The following is a 17,616-nucleotide window of genomic DNA, read 5'->3' on the forward strand; positions in this document are numbered from 1 at the left end:
AGGGCGGGAAGCAGGAACGCTGAAGCCATGAAGCTGAGCAGAGGAGGGCATGGAAGCTGGTGCCCAGGTGGAGGGAGGCTGGAAGAGGGCAAGGCCAGCGTGTCCTTCTTCAAAGGACGGGAGCAGAGAGTGGGAAACAGACCCAGGCGGGTTGGTATGATTGACTAGAGGGTGCAGACGAAAACCTACTGTTTCTATTTTTAACTACTGTTTAGTGCTTCTATTCCCCATTTTTAAAGCTACCTTTGGAACAACTCAAAGACTTCACATGAACTTAGTGCACATGGATTCATTAAATGAACAAACACCTGTGTCACCTTTTTTTTTAAATAAGGTAAGAATAGCCCCTTAATTAAATCTAGAAAGGATGCTGTTTCAAGTGAAAACTGGCCCACTAACACTTACACTGATACCCCTATGAATTTAGAAGGTCCCCAAAATGAAGAATCACAAGCACAGACTCACAAGGAATGCTTCATTGAACTCAAAAGAGCATGGAAATTGCCTCTGAAGCTGATGAACACAGTCAAGCCACTGCAAAAACACTGGGCAACGCTCGTTCAGATCATCCGAGTTCTCCCCATGACCACACCGGTCAGCAAACTTGTGGCCAAAATCCAGCCACTCCATCTCCACGAGGACCTGGAAACCCTGTGGGGAAGCACCCAGGAGAGACCCGTTTGTGCTTGTCCATCCAAACCATGACTGTCCTGAACCCAAGGTCACCAACAGGAATCCACTCAGCCCATCAGGAGCCCCGACCCAGCCCCAGAGCCAAATGACAGGACACATACTGAGGATGGTTTCCCAACTCCCCCGCCTCCACTCCACAGTCAGCAGACGGGTGGTAACTGAGCGTCTATCTAAGTCTTTGTTAAGACTGCATTTTTAGTGCTTCATTCACTATTAAAAAGTCACCCTTTTGTCCCCTTCATATCTTATTTTTAAATTTCTTTCATGTTACACTTATGAAGTCATGTTTGTAAAATCTTTCCCTATCCCAGACTTACATATATTTTAGGGTACCTTAAAGGTTTTTCTTGTCTCTCTAACCCAACAGGTGATATTTCACATTAGGGTTCTTTCTCCACAGAACACTGTGGTGATATCTAGACCCATTATCCTAATAAGCACGTCAAGATCCTTCCTACAGAAACCCCATTTTCCGGGGTAGCCAAAACTTTTCCATGTAGATATTCTGCAAAGGAAAATATGTCTGTATGCTTAGTACCTTGTTATCTACAATCCACCCCCTTTTAAGAGGGACAGGCACTGAGGTAGGTACTACCACAATTTAGCTCAAGGTAAAGGAGCAGTGATTCTAAACCACAGAAATTCCACTTTGACTGGACCGAACCACCTCCACCAAGACTTCCCCTAAAACCCTGCCCGGTTTCCCCTGGTGATCCTGAAGCGTTCCGCCCTACCTCTATGGTTCGGTAGTAAGGGTCCAGCAGGAGCTTCGCCAGTGCCACAATCTGGGGGGTGCGGTCCCAGCCGTCGGAACAGTGCGCCAGCACCGGCCGCTGGTCTCGGTCCACGGCGTGCACCACCAGGAGCGCCGACTTCAGCAGCACAGACAGGTGGTGGAGCCACTTGGTGCTCTCCAGAGCTGAGAGCCAACTGAAAAACCAAACACAAGGGGATGGGAAATGCTGGTTTTTATGAGACACTGGATCATGCCAAATACCCGTCAAACTGAAAAGCAATTCCCAAAGACATTTCCCTCCAAATAAAACAAACAGAAAATCTGTGTCTTTATAAAGTATGTACAAGGATTAGGCCCAGGCCCTACCATGCAACACAGGAAAGCCTTAGAAATAGGACAGTAATGAAAAGGGCCACCTTTTGTTCCAAAAATCTTACTGCTAATTACCCAGGGAGAATGAATAATTTTTAGTCTGTAAAGAGTTGTATCTACCCAGTAAAGTTAGTTCTTTCTGGAATTTTCTCCTGAAGAAAAAAATGCAACCACTTCTGAGATGGAAAAGAGAAAATATTTATATTTAATAATCAGCAACTCTGCCTAACAAGTTCTCAAAAAAAAGGAAAACTCAAATATATATGTCTGTGGGGACTCCCCTGGTGGTCCAGTTAAGACTCTGCATTCCCGATGCAGGGGGCCAGGGTTCGATCCCTGGTCTGGGAGCTCGATCCCACATGCTGCAACTACGAGTTCGCCTACGCAACTCGAGATCCCACATGCTGCAACCAAGACTTGGCACACACAAATAAAATAATTAAATATATTTAAAGCAATATGTGTCTGTAATAAGATACAGTGGCTTCCCTAGTGGCTCAAACGGTAAAGAATCTGCCTACAATGCAGGAGACCTCGGTTCAACCCCTGGGTCAGGAAGATCCCCTGGAGAAGGGAATGGCAACCCACTCCAGTGTTCTTGACCAGAGAATCCCACGGACAGAGGAGCCTGGTGGGCTACAGTCCACGGGGTTGCAAAGAGACAGACATGACCGAGGGACTAACACTTTCACAACAAGATACAAGTTGGATGCCACTCCAAAAACAGTGTAGATAACATCACTTACCACTACTGATCAAGTCTTGAATGTTTATGGATTAGAACTGGGTAGGCCCAAACTAATGATTTAGACTTACACAAATGAGTAGCCAATGGCTGCACACTGTTACTGGGCTTAGTGAAGACTGGATTCAGCAGGGATTGAAAAAAATCTTTTTTCAAAAGGCCTTCAAAAAGTATCAGATCCCAGGAATTACCCCTTGGGAATAATGACAATAGGTTTTTTTAAATTGTACTGACATTTTGTTTCTTGTGCCCTGCCATGAATTCTACTCCCCACCCCCCCACAAAAAGCTCAAATTTCTCCAAAATATCATCAGATCTGTGGTTAAGGCCATAGTCCAGCCCTTCAAACATTGAGTCTGAGAAGGGAATCAATACTTCTGTCAGGGGACTATGAGAAGGCTTTGGCCATGACGAGTCTATAAAGGCCTATTAAACCTTGGGGGATAAGTATGAATTTCTGGAACAGCCCGAAGAGAGGGCCTTTCCAGGCAGACAGACAACGTAATGCAGAAGTGCTGGCTTCACAAGGATTGGCTTGTTCTACCAGCCAGACCGGCTCCTAAGAGGGCAGACCCTGTCTCAGGCACAGCTGCACTTGCCCTGTGCAGTGCCTAGCATATACTGAAGGTTCCTACTTTTTAAGTCGTGGGTAAAAATTCTATCTCAAGACTTTCTATGGCCTATTAAATACCTGAGAAACACTGTTTGCAGGCGGATTCTTTATTCTTATTCCTCATACAGTCTTGAAAAAGCAAACTAAAAGGTGGGACTTAGGAGAACAAATGCCAAGTTACCTCCTGGCCCCTGGAGAAACAGTAAATGAGAACCTGGTTCTCCTGAATCTGACTGACCCATCCTTACAACCCAGTCAGTGTCTCCATGCCTAACACAGAAGCTGCATCCAAAATCTGCCAGTGGAGGAGGTACTGATACTGCGCTGATCCTGTAGACTCCCTCGTCCTGTTCTCAAAATCTGAGAGAGAAACACAACCAGGCCCGGGCCCTCCACAGCTGCAAACAAGTGTCAGGAGGCCGGCTTACAGCTGCTCCCGCCACAGCCATAGCGTCTCTTTATCTACAGGGAAGCGTCAGTAATGCATTATGATCTGTGCCAAATACAGACAAGTCATTTCCTTCTTCCTTTACAACTCCCCTCCCCGACATTCATGTAGACCAAACAAGGGCTAATTACATCTTCTTGACTCAGGAGCTTAAAAAACAGCTTTTTAAGAAAGACTTTTAACCTATGGAAGATATTAGAGATCAGGGAATACTGACGCTATCCCTTATATAGGCAGGACAAACTGATAACCACAGAAATCAAGCCACTTGACTCGAGTCATGCAGTCAGTGGCAGGTGCTCTGGACCCTGAGCAGACTCTGTGTGTGCCATCAGCAGGGCAGGGAGCGCTACTAGCTGGGCTCTAAGCTCGTGTAGCAGATGCAAACTGCTGACCCTCAGGCAAGACAGCCATCATTTCTTTGGTCAGGCTTTTCCCCAAGGACAACTGCTTCACCCTCTCGGCTGACTGCAACTATGATGAAATTAATCATTTGTTACCAGGAGTTTGTACAAGTGATTCAGGCAGCCACCATTTGATTTAATAAATCAAAGAATGCTGCAAAATTGATGCAATCATGAGATCTACTGAACAGAACTCAGGGAAACTGCTATGGGCTCTAGCACAAACACCAGAAAAGAGAAAACTATCTTCTCTGGCACCATTTCTGGCTTCCTGAAATAGTAAAACAGGGGCTTTTAAATATTTATCTGTCCATATTTGTTTTTACAGAGCATTCCTCCTAATTTATCTTGTATTCAAACAGTTCCCTTGTGGGGAGGGGTGTTATTTCACCTTCCTCACAGCAAATGCCAGCCATTCATTTTTAATAAGCAATAAAAATCATGGTAATGTTTTTAGTAAATAAGAAAGTAGTTTAAAATCAGAAGCAAATGTAAAAGGAGCTGATCTCCTGGCATGTTTGAAAGTTTAACCCTTTCTAGAACATGATGAATACACTTACTCTTCAGGTAAAACACTCCAGTTCAGAGGAGGTTAAGTGTCACTACAGGATGTCAGAAAACAAAGAATTAAGTTACTCTGAGTCAAAAACATGGAGAAGAGAACAGAGGAGGGCCCAGAAAAAGTAAGACAGCGGCCCGTCTGTTCTGAGGGCTGAGACCTGTTCCCTGCTGCACATTTTCAAACCTTTCAAAAGGCTAGATTTTACTCCCAGCTCCTCCTTTTTGCTGAATGATCCTCACACAGGAAGGAGAACACTACCCATGGACTCACGGTAAAACTGAAGTTTACCAAAAAAATAACAAGACCCCCTCCAACTCATTAAAAAAAAAAAAAGGGCACTGCAAACTTAAAGCCAAGGCCAAGGTCTTACTTTCCCGGATCTGGCATCTGAGTGCACAGCAAACGCAGAGACTGAAAACTCCTCCGAATTGAATGAATATTTGCCATCCCCATAAAAACAACTTCACAGTTTGGGTAATACTCTGGAGAGAACAATAGAGAGAACACAAATATGGTGAATTTAACATCCACAACGCCAAGTTCAAAAGGAGCAAACTAGCTATAAAACAAACCCACTGTGGCTGCTGACGAATGAAATACTGGTGTTTGGATGACTATTAGCCCAGTCCTTTATGATGAGATGAAAACAGAGCTCGATTTTTAGCCATCTTTTCAAAAAGGAAGGATGTGTGAAAAAGATGTGTGGATGTGTCAGTCGCTCAGTTGTGTCTGACTCTGCGACCCCATGGACTGTAGCCTGCCAGGTTTCTCTGTCCATGGAATTCTCCAGGCAAGAATACTGGACTGGATTGCCATTCCCTTCTCCATGTGAAGAAGAAACTGACAAAACAGAAGCTTTTATTTAAAAAAAAAAAAAAAGCTGTGTACTTCCACTTTAGGGCTTCTCAGGTGGCTCAGTGGTAAAGAATCCACCTGCCAATGCAGGAGATGTGGGTTTGATCCCTATGTCAGGAAGATCCCCTGGAATAAGAAATATCAACCCACTCCAGAATTCTTGCCTGGGAAATCCAATGGACAGAGGAGCCTGGTGGGCTGCAGTTGATGCAGTCACAAAGAGTTAAACATGACTGAATGACTGAGGGCACATGCGCACGCACACACACACACACACACACACACACACACACACACACTCTTCTACCTTACCCCAGGTTTACTTCTTGGGCCTCTGCTAACTTGCATCTCTGGAATCTATAAGAAGAACCTACCAGAACCATGTACTTATGCATTCAAACTCTGTGCTCAAACTGCTTTTTTCAGCAATTAGTTCACACCTGAATAAGGAATTTAGTGCTCTACCTGCTCCATTGGCACACAACTGGCACCCAAGAGGTCCCTCCTTGGAGAAAGGTCCCTCCTTGCAAACAGTAGGGGTGCTCTAAGTCAGGACTGAGGTGCTTCACTAGAGTTTTGTATTTACTTCAATTTCTACCCCATGTTTTTCAAGTAAAAGCCATGTGAGGACTTTTCTGTGGGGCCAGTGATGAGCATACCCAATGTCAAACACAATAAAAAGCTTTTAGAAGGCTGAGAAATCAAGCCACCAAAGCAGCAGCTTCCAAACTTAATAGGCCTTCTTAAGGGAGAGGACTGACTTTCCTTATCACCAAAAGGCTGGTACCAGGAAGGAAGAAATCTGTGGTTTCACTGCACTCCTTCCTCCATGTCTCCCATGAGAAGAGCATGCAGTACTGTGAATCCAAGGAGCTGCGGCTCTCTCAGGACAGCCCGAGGAACATGGCTTTGCATTCAAGTTGAGAACTAAGACCCAGTCGGGCATGGGCTGGACTCCCAAGGACAGAAGCACCGTGCACCTCACCTGGGCATTCACAACCTCCTCCTTTGGCTCGGTTTGCCACCGCGGCTGCATAGGAGCGTGCGTCCAAGATCAAAAGCTTCTGTGGCTGGATGGCTAAACTCTCTGCTCCTGAAGCATTTGACAGAGAAGAATCTGGGGACATCAGGAGCAGGAAGAAAAAACGAAATGAACCTGTCTCTCCCAGAATTGTTGCAAAATAAAAACGACAGGCACTTATTACAGTACCCCAAAAACTCGATTAAGTGAAGTCCACCTAACCCACACTACCTAAATACAATGGGACTTCTCTCCCGAGTTGTTTTCTATTTTGCCTACCATCTCTGATACTTCGGTTCTACCTAGAATGACTACAATGAAAGCCCAGTGTTTCCCTCATGGTCTGGAAACACTGTATAGGTCCCCTATCACATGCACAGTCCATCTTGTCACGACGGCAGAAAGACAACACTCTAGTGCTCTTAACCAAGTTTGAAAGAGAAGGTCTTCTGGTTTTTGCCAAGACCCATGACTCCTCAAACAATCCCACTAACTGAAGCTTCACTCTCACTCTTCTATGAAACCAAATTCTGTCTTAAAAGAAAAAGGCCATTTCAAGAAAAGTTTCTCAGATGCTACAAAAACTTGCTGCCAGAGGCCCAGGGACTCCTTACCGAACTCCACATCAGAGAGGTCTCCTGCACAGGGGAAGTCCCGGGGACTGTTCCTAGCCGACGGCTTGCTGCCACCGGATCGGGAGTCGGAGGCACAAGCTTTGGCTACGGACTGCACCAGGTGCTCATCGTCGGCATTCCTCCAGCCCCACCAGCTGACCTCTGGCTGTCCGCAGCGGGCAATGACGGCTCCGTTGCTCTGGTGCCTGTGCGGGGAACAAGACGACAACTGCACCCAACCCCGTGGCCCCATGCGGATATTCTGAGCTCACACACAAAGTGCCACAGGAGGCTTTAAATGCCTTAATGAATGCTTGGCTACAGGCATGTGATGGTTAGCTTCAAGGCCTCCCAGGGCAGAAGTCTTATAAACCATCAAGAATAATGAAATCTATCTGGATCTTTCTGGATTATCATACCATTTTAGAGACCTTTGTAGAATAACCAACGAAATGATAAATGTGTATTCTTACAGAAAACGAAATATTCATAAAGAATATATGAATAACTACTTTTGGAAAATTAGGTAAAAAATAAAATACCAACACCACACTAATTCTGCTACTTAATAATGAAGCATTAATCTCTTTTTAATACTACACCTGCATATCCAAGCTTAATGGATGCTAAGACAAACATCTGTTTCCTCCTGACTTCTGAGGACCCAGCATAGCAACTGTGCAATTATGGCTGGCTTGAGGATTCTTTTCAAAACAAGATCCCACATTTGGGACTGAAATATTTACCTGGCCCACAGTGGACTGCTTTACAAAACCTCCTGAGATTTCATGAGTCACAACTGCTCTTACTATAGGCAGATAGCTCAATGAGCCAGTTATCCTTCCGTAAACTCTTAGAAGGAAATGAATAGCATAAACATCAATAAGCCATACTCTGATAAGATCCTTTTTCACGAAAAAAAAAAAAAGACCAGAAATCATACTCATTGTCTATCCAAGCTTTTCCTAATTAGGAATTTTAGTAAGGTAATTTTAGCAGCTAAGAAGTTGTAAGGGTAATGTAATTTGGTGACAAAAAGGAATCAAGCTCTAATACATATCACAACATGGATGAACCTTGAGTATGTTATTGCTCCAAAGTGAAAGAAGTCAATCACAAAAAACCACATTATGATTCCATTTATACAGTGTCCAGAACAGGAAGATCTATAGAGATAGCATGTAGATTTACTGATAACCCAGAGCTAGGGAGTGTGAGGAGGGAACAGGGAGTGTATGCTAATGGGTCTGGGATTTCTTTTTAGGGTGGGGAGAACGTACTAAAGTAAGCGTAGTGATGGTCGTACAACACAGTGAATATACTTAAAAACACTGAGCTATACACATTAAAAAAAAGGTGAACTGTATGTGACAGCTCAATAAAGCTGTTTAGATGTTATAAAAGTAGTCAGTTCACTATAAAAATAAATGAGTAAAAAGCTAGTAAGCAAAAAATTTTAATATCTCCCAAATTCTATATCCTAGAGAGAACAATGTTCTTTACTCCCATTAAAATTGTTTCCAAATACACATTCATCCACATAAAACATATGTGGATGTTTTATGCACAGATGGGTTTTTAACAGACTATTGCATCTATATGTCTTGTTCAAAGGACAACGTGAGAAAGTTTTTTGTTTTTAATCCTAAAACTCATAAACAATAAAATTAAATTTGGCAACAATAAATTCCACTGGAATCATCAGTTTGTTTGTCATTTTTAAATCCTCCCTCATTAGGAGAGACAAATAATAGAAAGTACTTGTGTACTGCCAACACAACAATTAGGTCAACTGCTGAACGGCCGAACTATAAATAAAACCTCAGTGATTCTTAAAGGGCCTACTAGCATACAATAATAGATGCTGGATAACCAATGAGCTGAGGGGCGGCAGCTCTTTACAGAATAGGCTGGGGGGCCTCTGCTGCACATCCTTTTTTTCCGAAATTTTTCCCAGCAACGCTTGAGAAGAACAGTAGATGGCACTCGTCAGCCTGGGTCTTGGGTTTTAAGGGTCATCGTATGACAGCTAGATCACAACTGAATTGCTGCAAAAAGCAGCTTCTGCAGTCATCTAAATGCTTTAGGTAGCATGAAAGAGAACAAGAACACTGTAGCTAAAAATCACTAGAGTGTTTCTATCATTTTAAAATAGAACCAGGAAAAATAAAACTTAAGATGTTCAATGGATGAGTCCCCTACTAAACAGTGAATTCTTCAATTTTACATAGAGAAAGATACAAATGTTTAAACTATCCCAAAGTTAGTATTAGTCAAACTCCCTAAATGACTAGAAAAGTTGCTGAGTCGTGTCCAACTCTGTGACTCCATTGACTGTAGCCCTCCAGGCTCCTCTGTCCATGGGATATCCCAGCCAAGGATACTGGAGTGAGTTGCCATTCCCTTCTCCATGAGATCTTCCCGACCCAGGGATGGAACCCGGGTCTCCTACGTTGCAGCAGATTATTTACCGTCAGAGCCACCAGACAGCCCCATGACTAGAAGTTTCTAAGAATCACTCAATGCAGAGTGAGAGAGCTGTGACTTGCACTACAGATGGGCAGCCTTTGCACTGTCTTGCCGTGTCAACACAATCTCCATCTTCAATAATAAAGCTAATTAAGCACTCTCTCGTAACCATGGGAGAAAGCACTGATCAGATGCTGGTTCAATGTGGTGCTTTCAAGTAAGCGCGGCCAGCAACCTCAGGAGTCATTAGCGATCTACAGACAGCTACATTCAGTAAACACATGTTGGATTCAGAAGCATCCTGCCACCTGAGCTAACAAAGCTCATTCATTCCCTCTAGCATAAACTCTGGAAGGGAAAAGAAGCTTCCCATGTTTATTCTAAGTCTTCGGCCTACACTTTTAGGCCTCTCTACCAACAGGAAGAATTTCACTGAACGACCCTTGCTTTGAGATGAGAGTCCTTTCCCCTTACGCTCAAAGTCAGCAAACTCCGCAAATGACAGGGCTGCTGATCTAACACAGCTGCTGGCCCCACAGCAGCAGCTGGCGGCTTTCCCTGTTTGAGCTGGGCCGATCACTGATAAGACTCCTAAATCCTTTCAGCTTGCGCTGCTCTCTAATTCCTGTGTCAACCTTACCACTTGAATGATAGGTAAATTTGGTGACCTACTTTTCTAGAGGTGTCTGAAAACAACAGTGATGAAAACTGAGATTGAAAATTTAATGGGTTTCCCTGGTGGCTCAGATAGTAAAGAACCTGCCTGCAATGCAGGAGACCTGGGTTTGATCCCTGGGTGGGGAAGAACCCCAGGGGAAGGGAATGGCTACCCACTCCAGTATTCCTGCCTGGAGGAGTCCATGGACAGAAGGGTCTGGCAGGTTACAGTCCAGGGGGTCACAAAGAGTCGGACACGACTGAGCGACTTTCATTGGGCCAGAAGCAACTGTGTACTTTCACATCTCTCCCTCTTTGGGATGGCCACTAAAATCTGCCTTCCATGGACTAAGAAAACAAGCTGGTTACCTCACTAGGAATTACACAAGAAGTTTTAAACCCCTTCTTACCACCTCAGTATTTCAATGGACTTCCTTCTGGCATGAGCTTCTAACTAAGCCTCACTGGTTTGGCCCAAATTCAAGGAGAGTCCATAAAGTCTGCAAACGGGGAAAATGAAATGGGGACTGTGAATATTACAAGGACATCTGAAATTGTTCCAAAACATGAGGGAATGACTTCTTAAAAACTTCACATGATTTGTGAGAACTCAGCTAGATAGTCACTGAATCAGAAAAGCAGCCCTCAGGAATACAATCTACTCCAGACACTGATTAGGAAGCCTTGTCTTACAGAGTCATTCAGATGTCACAGCATACCTGTGAACTGAGAACATCATGGGAACAGACTGAGGTCAGTCAAGGAACTTGCTCAAGGTGCCACAGCAAGGCAGAGAGAAGACTTGAGTTCTAACACCTATGCTTGTTATCACACCACCACCCCTTCTAGAATTTGGCTCCCTTGACTCTCCTGCCTCTGATCTCCAGTATCTTCTGACCAGCCAAGCGCTACCCTTCTCTAAATGCTCCCTCTCAAAACAAACTTCTTCCATGTGGCAATATTTTAACCACAAAGACAATCACAAGTCTACATCCCCCATTCTCACTTTCCAGGACTCATCTCTCTCAATCCAAAGGTCATCAACTGAAGCTAAAAGCAGTGACTACATTATCTTCCCATAGAATGTCAGAAGAGAGCTTGCCTGGTGGCTCAGTGGTAAAAAAAAAATGTGCCCGCCAATGCAGGAGACACAGGTTCGATCCCTTGTCCTGGAAGATCCCACAGGCCGTGGAGCAGCTAAGGCCCTTGCGCCACAGCTACTGAGCCTGTGCTCTAGAGCCTGGGAGCCACCACCGAGGCCCACTGCCCTAGAGCCCAAGCTCCGCAATAAGAGAAACCACTGCAATGAGACGTCTGTGCACCACAACTACAGTAGGCCCCACTCGCCTCAACCAGAGAAAAGTCCATGCAGCAAGGAAGACCCAGCATAGACATAAGTAAACATTTAAAAAAACAACGTCAGAAGGATCTTAAAATAGCAAATCCAGCCATTTTTTAATCAAAATTTTCTTTTCAGTGTCAACTGAATCATCAGGTAGTGTTGCAGTGAAGTACTGACTGGTACATGACTGGATGAGCAACTCTAACAATAAGGAAGTATGCAGTAGCCTGGAGAGCTCCCTGAACCCACCCCACCCCACCCCCAGGCTAGCAGCGCCAGAGCACAGACCAAGAGCACTGGGCAGCAGCACCAGAGCGAGCTGGGCCGGCCAGGCTTCCTCACCTGTAGACGACAGCAGGGATGCGCTTCCAGGACCGGAAGCCTGCAACACTTTCCAGTTCTTTGTCAGTGATCCAGGCAGGCACTATGAGCTCCTGTGGATAGCTCCCACACAGCCTAACAGGGTTGGTGAGGAAGAGGGAGAAGGGAAAGAGGAGGAGAGACTCGAGTGAGCCAGGGTAAGGGTGTGCATCAGGCTACCCCAGAGCCAGTTAAAAAGGCAGCAAGGAGCAAGACTTGAAGTTCCGCCCTGCTTAGTGGAGTGGGTTGCCCTAAGTGTTATACACGTCAAGTGATACTATCTTGGATTGTTCCACTTTATGCTGCCTTTTGGAAATCTGGCCATCTTAACAATCAATAAAAAAAAAGGGAGTTGAGAGGCACTCACTCTACTGTAACCATTGTAACCAATACATGGATCATTTCTAACTACACAGGTACCCAGTTCAACTGCAGAGGTGGAAGTCTGTGTTACTCTACCAGGCCCTCAGTTTTTCAGGGAAACATATGAAGTGCAAGAGCCCACAGTTTCGACTTCCCAGAGACCTCATAGGATTACTAACATGCTGTTTGACGTGAACCAGACACGGTGTCCTAATTGTAGGTAACAGGTGCAGCTATGGGTATACAGATGCAGCACGGCGGGTCAGCCCCATATGCATACACAATCACAGCCCCATTAAGCCAAGTCAGTGATGTGAGTATGCTATTAATCATCATTTCTATAAAACACACTTCAGAACTACACTCGGAGGGCGGCGGGGGGGGGAAGCCAGTTTTTTTTTTAATTTAATTTTTATTTTATCTTACAGTTGACTTACAGTGTTGTGTTTAAAAAAGCTGCTTTCATTAGGGAAAATATTAGTAGGTGTTTTGTTTGTCTTACTTCACTCAATATTCGGATCACTATACTCCTGTCCTCTAAGTATTACATTATCCAGTAGTCAGCTCTTCACCAAGTGAGAGCTGCTCACTTGGCAGATAAGCAGTCTCCAGTATAGGAAAGGTGGGTTATATGTGAGCAAAGCCTGTTGCAGCCTCAGGCTCCCTGAGGACCCCCTCCCACCGTCATTCTCTCCTTTGACTTGTCAGCTGAGAACAGGCCAAGGTATGACTCATCTGTAGCTCCTGATTCTTGGCAACACCTCCTTGGCCAGGGTCCATGTTAAGAGCTGTATATAGTAATTAGCTGTAGTTTTTCCAGCAAAAAATGAAATGCTCTGATGGCTACCCACAAACAGTCCAAGAAAATAGCTATCATAATCTGAGGCAGTTGGAAAGATAAGAGAGTGATTAGTGTCTCCAACCGCTGCAGGGAAACTTAAGAGGAGAAGGATACGTTAATTTAAAAATTCTGGACAGTTTTCTTTCATTTTATAGAAATCTGAATCAGCAAAATCATAGTTAATTAACTGCCCTTCCCTATCGAAGTTCTTATACGTTCCAAGGAAATATTTAATAATGGTTACATTAGTATTTAAAGGTTACACAATCATAGCTATGACATTAGTTTTAGATCAATGAATTAAACAGAATAAGACTTAAGCCTTTTCATACGATCTGTGGTAAAAGTACGTAAAAACCAGCTCCTAAGTGTTTTATCGAGTAGTGATAAGGACAACAGAAACTGCCTGCCTATAGGTATTTAGACGTACATGTGCCAGAAGAGAGGCCTGGAGGGGAATGGAAGGAAAACTCCAGGATCCTACTAAGTAAGAATCTCTTTCCACTCCAGTGATAGCAATGGAAACAGAAGGCTCAACAAGTACTCTGAAAATCATGCACTTATATTTAATAAATAAAACTCTGTTTTGAAGAAAAATTTTAAATTCAAATGTTCTGCCACATGAGAATTGGGGTTTCTTGACAAGGCAGCGGTCATGGAACACAGGCCACAGGGACCAAATACAACTCACTTGTACTTCTCATTGATGTTAGAAATCCTCCAGGCGTTGTTCATATCAAAACCCATCCGCTCCACCTCGTTTTTAAACCTTGACGTTACATGTTCCCCTAGGGACCAAAGGCAGACAGGAGAAAGGAAGAAATGAGTACGATTTTGCAAAACAGGTGGAATAAAAGCACTGGTATCCTTATTTTTTTTTTTTTTTTTGAAGTATTATAATAAATACCATATTTAGTTTTAAAAAAATCTCCTGCTGGGCTAAGATTATAAAAAAAATGAGGAAATTAATTCTGATCAAGAATATTATCTCTTCAATTAAAAATAAATTTAAAAAATTAAAAAGGAATTAATATTATCTCATCTAATCACTACTATCAAATTTAAGGGCAGTATCACTGAGCGCATGTTACAGAGGATAAAACAGACTGGGGAGATTATTACGGCAGCTCTGTCTGATCCCAAAACCCATGTTCTTGTCACTATACTGGCTAACTTCCTGTTTCCACACTCAGACTGATGGTATACATAAGAAATAAAATCAGTAAGTTCACCAAGACGAGTAATATGGATCTGTAACTCCTCATGAGAAACCCTCTGGGCCAGATTTCAGAAACTGAGCTTTCTGGATTTTAAGGTGGTATATGTATTATCAGTTCAGTTGCTCAGTCATGTCCGATTCTTTGAAACCCCATGGACTGCAGCACACCAGGCTTCCCTGTCCCTCACCAACTCCTGGAGTTTGCTCAAACTCAATGTCCATCGAGTTGGTGAAGTCATCCAACCATCTCATCCTCTGTCGTCCCCTCTTCTCCTCCTGCCTTCAATCTTTCCCAGCATCAGCATCTTTTCAAATGAGTCAGTTCTTGGCATCAAGTGGCCAAAATATTGGGAGTTTCAGCTTCAGCATCAGGCCTTTCAATGAACACCCAGGACTGATCTCCTTTAGGATGGACTGGTTGGATGTCCTTGCAGTCCAAGGGACTCTCAAGTCTTCTCCAACACACACTTCAGAAGCATCAATTCTTCGGCTCTCAGCTTTCTTTATAGTCCAACTCTCACATCCATACATGACTACTGGAAAAACCATAGCTTTGACTAGACAGATCTTTGTTGGCAATGCTGGGTTAATGATCTCAAAAGCATTAAACAAACATTAACATCTTTACAGTGCAAAACATGGATAACTCAAACTAAGTGGGTTAAATAAAGCAGCAAATAGCTAGCTCAGATGAAGTCAAATCACCAAATAAAATTAAAATCTTTGATTTTCAGAACCTTATAGATTACAGAATTGCAGTTAAAAGATCATGGGGTTCCCTGGTGGCTCAGTGATAAGGAATCTGCTTGTCCATGCAGGAGATATGAATTCAATCCGTGGTCTAGGAAGATCCCACATGCCTTGGAACAGCCAGGCCTCTGTGCCACAGCTATGAAGCCTGTGCTCCAGAGCCCAGAGTCGCAACTACTGAACCCACAAGCTGCCAACTACTGAAGCCTGCACTTCTACAGCCCATGCTCTGCAACGAGAGAGGCCACCGCAATGACAAGCCCGTGCACCATAGCTAGAGAATAGCCCCCATGAAAAGCCAAGCAATAACAAAAACCCAGCACAGCCAATAAATAAATAATAGATCATAAGACTTTAACTGCCTGTATCCATGAATCTCAAGAAACACCATACTTCTAATCAGAACGCCGAGCATAAAAGAACATCCACCCAAAACAAGTATAATCTGCCTACATTTGCCCTCGTGGATTTGGCTCCTTCTTCCTTAAAGACAGCGAGCTACAAAGGCAGAAATGAACTAAATATAAAAGTCATTAAATCTGAAATATTTCCTTCCATGAGAACAGAGGCCTAGAACAGTAATTTTATGAAGAACAAACAACAACAAACCACTCGGCAGTCCCTCTAACATTTACAGCTTACAGCCTGAGAAGTAAACACTGGCGGGGCCGGGAGAAACTACGTGGCAAAAGCACAGAAGAGCCGCACGGTGACCAAAGCTTTGCTCTCCCCGGGAGAAGAGCTTCAGAGCAGGAAACAGCAACTACCCGAACGACGGACAAGTCTATCAAACTACTTCCCATTTAAACTGCTCTTCTTGAGCTTAAACTAGGTACTGTATGCTTCCTGAAGGAGAGCTATAAAAAGATGAGGTTCAGAGATGCAAGAGGAAATAATCAACTGAATCTATTCCATTCTGGCAAAGTTTTAAAAGCGATATAATCTTTCAAACAGGAAAAAGCTATCTGAATTGGGAGTGCCATCTGTCTACAAACTGTAAGGAATGGTGACCATCAAGAATTCTAGACAGGGAGTCTTTTCACTTATAATCACAATACAAAAGCTGTAAAACTATGGCAACTTCTAAGTTCATTAACTAATGACAAGTTTTCTCCCAACTTGGAATATAGTTCCAAGTCTCTGAAAAATGTAAAAAGGTATTTACTTAGTGGTCATTTACATTAGTACCCCTATCTTAATGGACACCCAGACACCCTCAATAGAACCCTATAAATTCAAGAGTAACCCTCTCCACCTCCCTCCCTTTCTCCTCGGGCAGTTTTCTACATAGAACCACTGCTCAAGAATGGGTTTAGAATTCCCATTCCCAGCATGAAACTGAGCTACAAACAAACATATACTGAGTAGCCATCATTTAAAAAAATCTGTTATTTCAAGTTCCTTGAGAACAAAGAATGAGTTTAAATTCTTTGTATTCTCTAAAGCAGTGACTTCATCAACTTTGAATCCGACCATCACAACCTACAGTAAGAATGTTTTACACCACAATTCAACACAATGTATTTTTTAAGAGTTTCATAAAACAATACTGACCCTTGCTATGTGTGCGACTCATTGATGTTTTTTATCCTAAGTGTTTCATTTCATACTTCATTTCTTAAAACTTCGATTTCATGACCCACTGGTGGATCACAACCTGCAGTTTGAAAACCATTGCTTGAAAAAAAACTGAGCAGCATACTTTACATACACAGAGTAATTCAACTGGCTTTTGCTAAACTGTGAGAAGTTCACTTGTGCTCATCCTGCCAGAAAAGTGCAAGCCAAGCACAAATATTGCTGGGTTTTCCTTAAGAACTCCCTCCCCTCTTAGAATTCTCCTATCTCCACCAATTCAACATCAGATATGCTGTAATACCCCAGTTTATTTGTTGCTTTTTATTTCCATTTCGACCCTTCCTATGGGCCTTCCCCATCCCCAAATGAGGTCTGTACCTCTTTAACGTTTTGTATTTCTTATACTACATACAGTCCAGCAATTATTTTAATAATAAAAACTTTTCTTTAAAGCAGTAAGTTCCTCTACCATAAATACAGTTATCAACCAGCAGTCTACAAAAATTTCCCCCCAAAAGTCTAGCTCCCGGGGTGATTCTGAGTACTCACTCACACCTACAGTCATATGTAACCTAAAGGCCTGGGGCAGAAGGGCCAGGCCCGTACCGAGGACGTGAGGAAGATCAGTACCAGAGTCAGAGAAGGTGAGAAACAGCCTCCAGATTTTCAAATATGGAGAGAAGAACCCTTTTCTGTGAACTAAGGGCCCAGTTCAGTTGTCTAGATGTACAATTACTGGACTGCGATCAAACTCGGAAAGCAGACTGCTGACAAGGGCTTTTACTTCATCTAAACAGGCAGCTGCACAACAGTATATGGCCCAGAGTCATGCTGTTCATGGTTAATCAAAAGGTGCTTATCAGGCAATTCACAGAGAAGAGGTCAGAGAGGCGGGTCTGATGCTACTAAACTAGCAACTCAATTGCCCAGTCATCTGTCAGACTCCAGATTAAAGCTCACATACAGAACTACCG

The 17,616-nt window shown here is 43.4% G+C and overlaps 1 protein-coding gene across 13 annotated transcripts in view; it reads right to left on the minus strand.

Annotated features, from left to right (window-relative positions):
- The window catches only part of MTMR3 (myotubularin related protein 3), a 131,522-nt gene that overhangs the window by 12,515 nt on the left and 101,391 nt on the right, over nucleotides 1-17,616 (minus strand). For all 13 annotated transcript variants that reach the window (XM_070385871.1, XM_070385877.1, XM_070385876.1 and 10 more), the window contains 7 exons: nucleotides 13,787-13,883; nucleotides 11,874-11,987; nucleotides 7,064-7,269; nucleotides 6,414-6,545; nucleotides 4,944-5,055; nucleotides 1,428-1,623; nucleotides 466-651 (listed from right to left, as the gene is read on the minus strand). In XM_070385871.1, coding sequence (XP_070241972.1) covers nucleotides 466-651; nucleotides 1,428-1,623; nucleotides 4,944-5,055; nucleotides 6,414-6,545; nucleotides 7,064-7,269; nucleotides 11,874-11,987; nucleotides 13,787-13,883 — 1,043 coding nt within the window. The remainder of the gene's footprint in view (nucleotides 1-465; nucleotides 652-1,427; nucleotides 1,624-4,943; nucleotides 5,056-6,413; nucleotides 6,546-7,063; nucleotides 7,270-11,873; nucleotides 11,988-13,786; nucleotides 13,884-17,616) is intronic.

The sequence above is a fragment of the Bos mutus genome, chromosome 17 (assembly GCF_027580195.1).
Source record: "Bos mutus isolate GX-2022 chromosome 17, NWIPB_WYAK_1.1, whole genome shotgun sequence".
NCBI lineage: Eukaryota > Metazoa > Chordata > Mammalia > Artiodactyla > Bovidae > Bos > Bos mutus.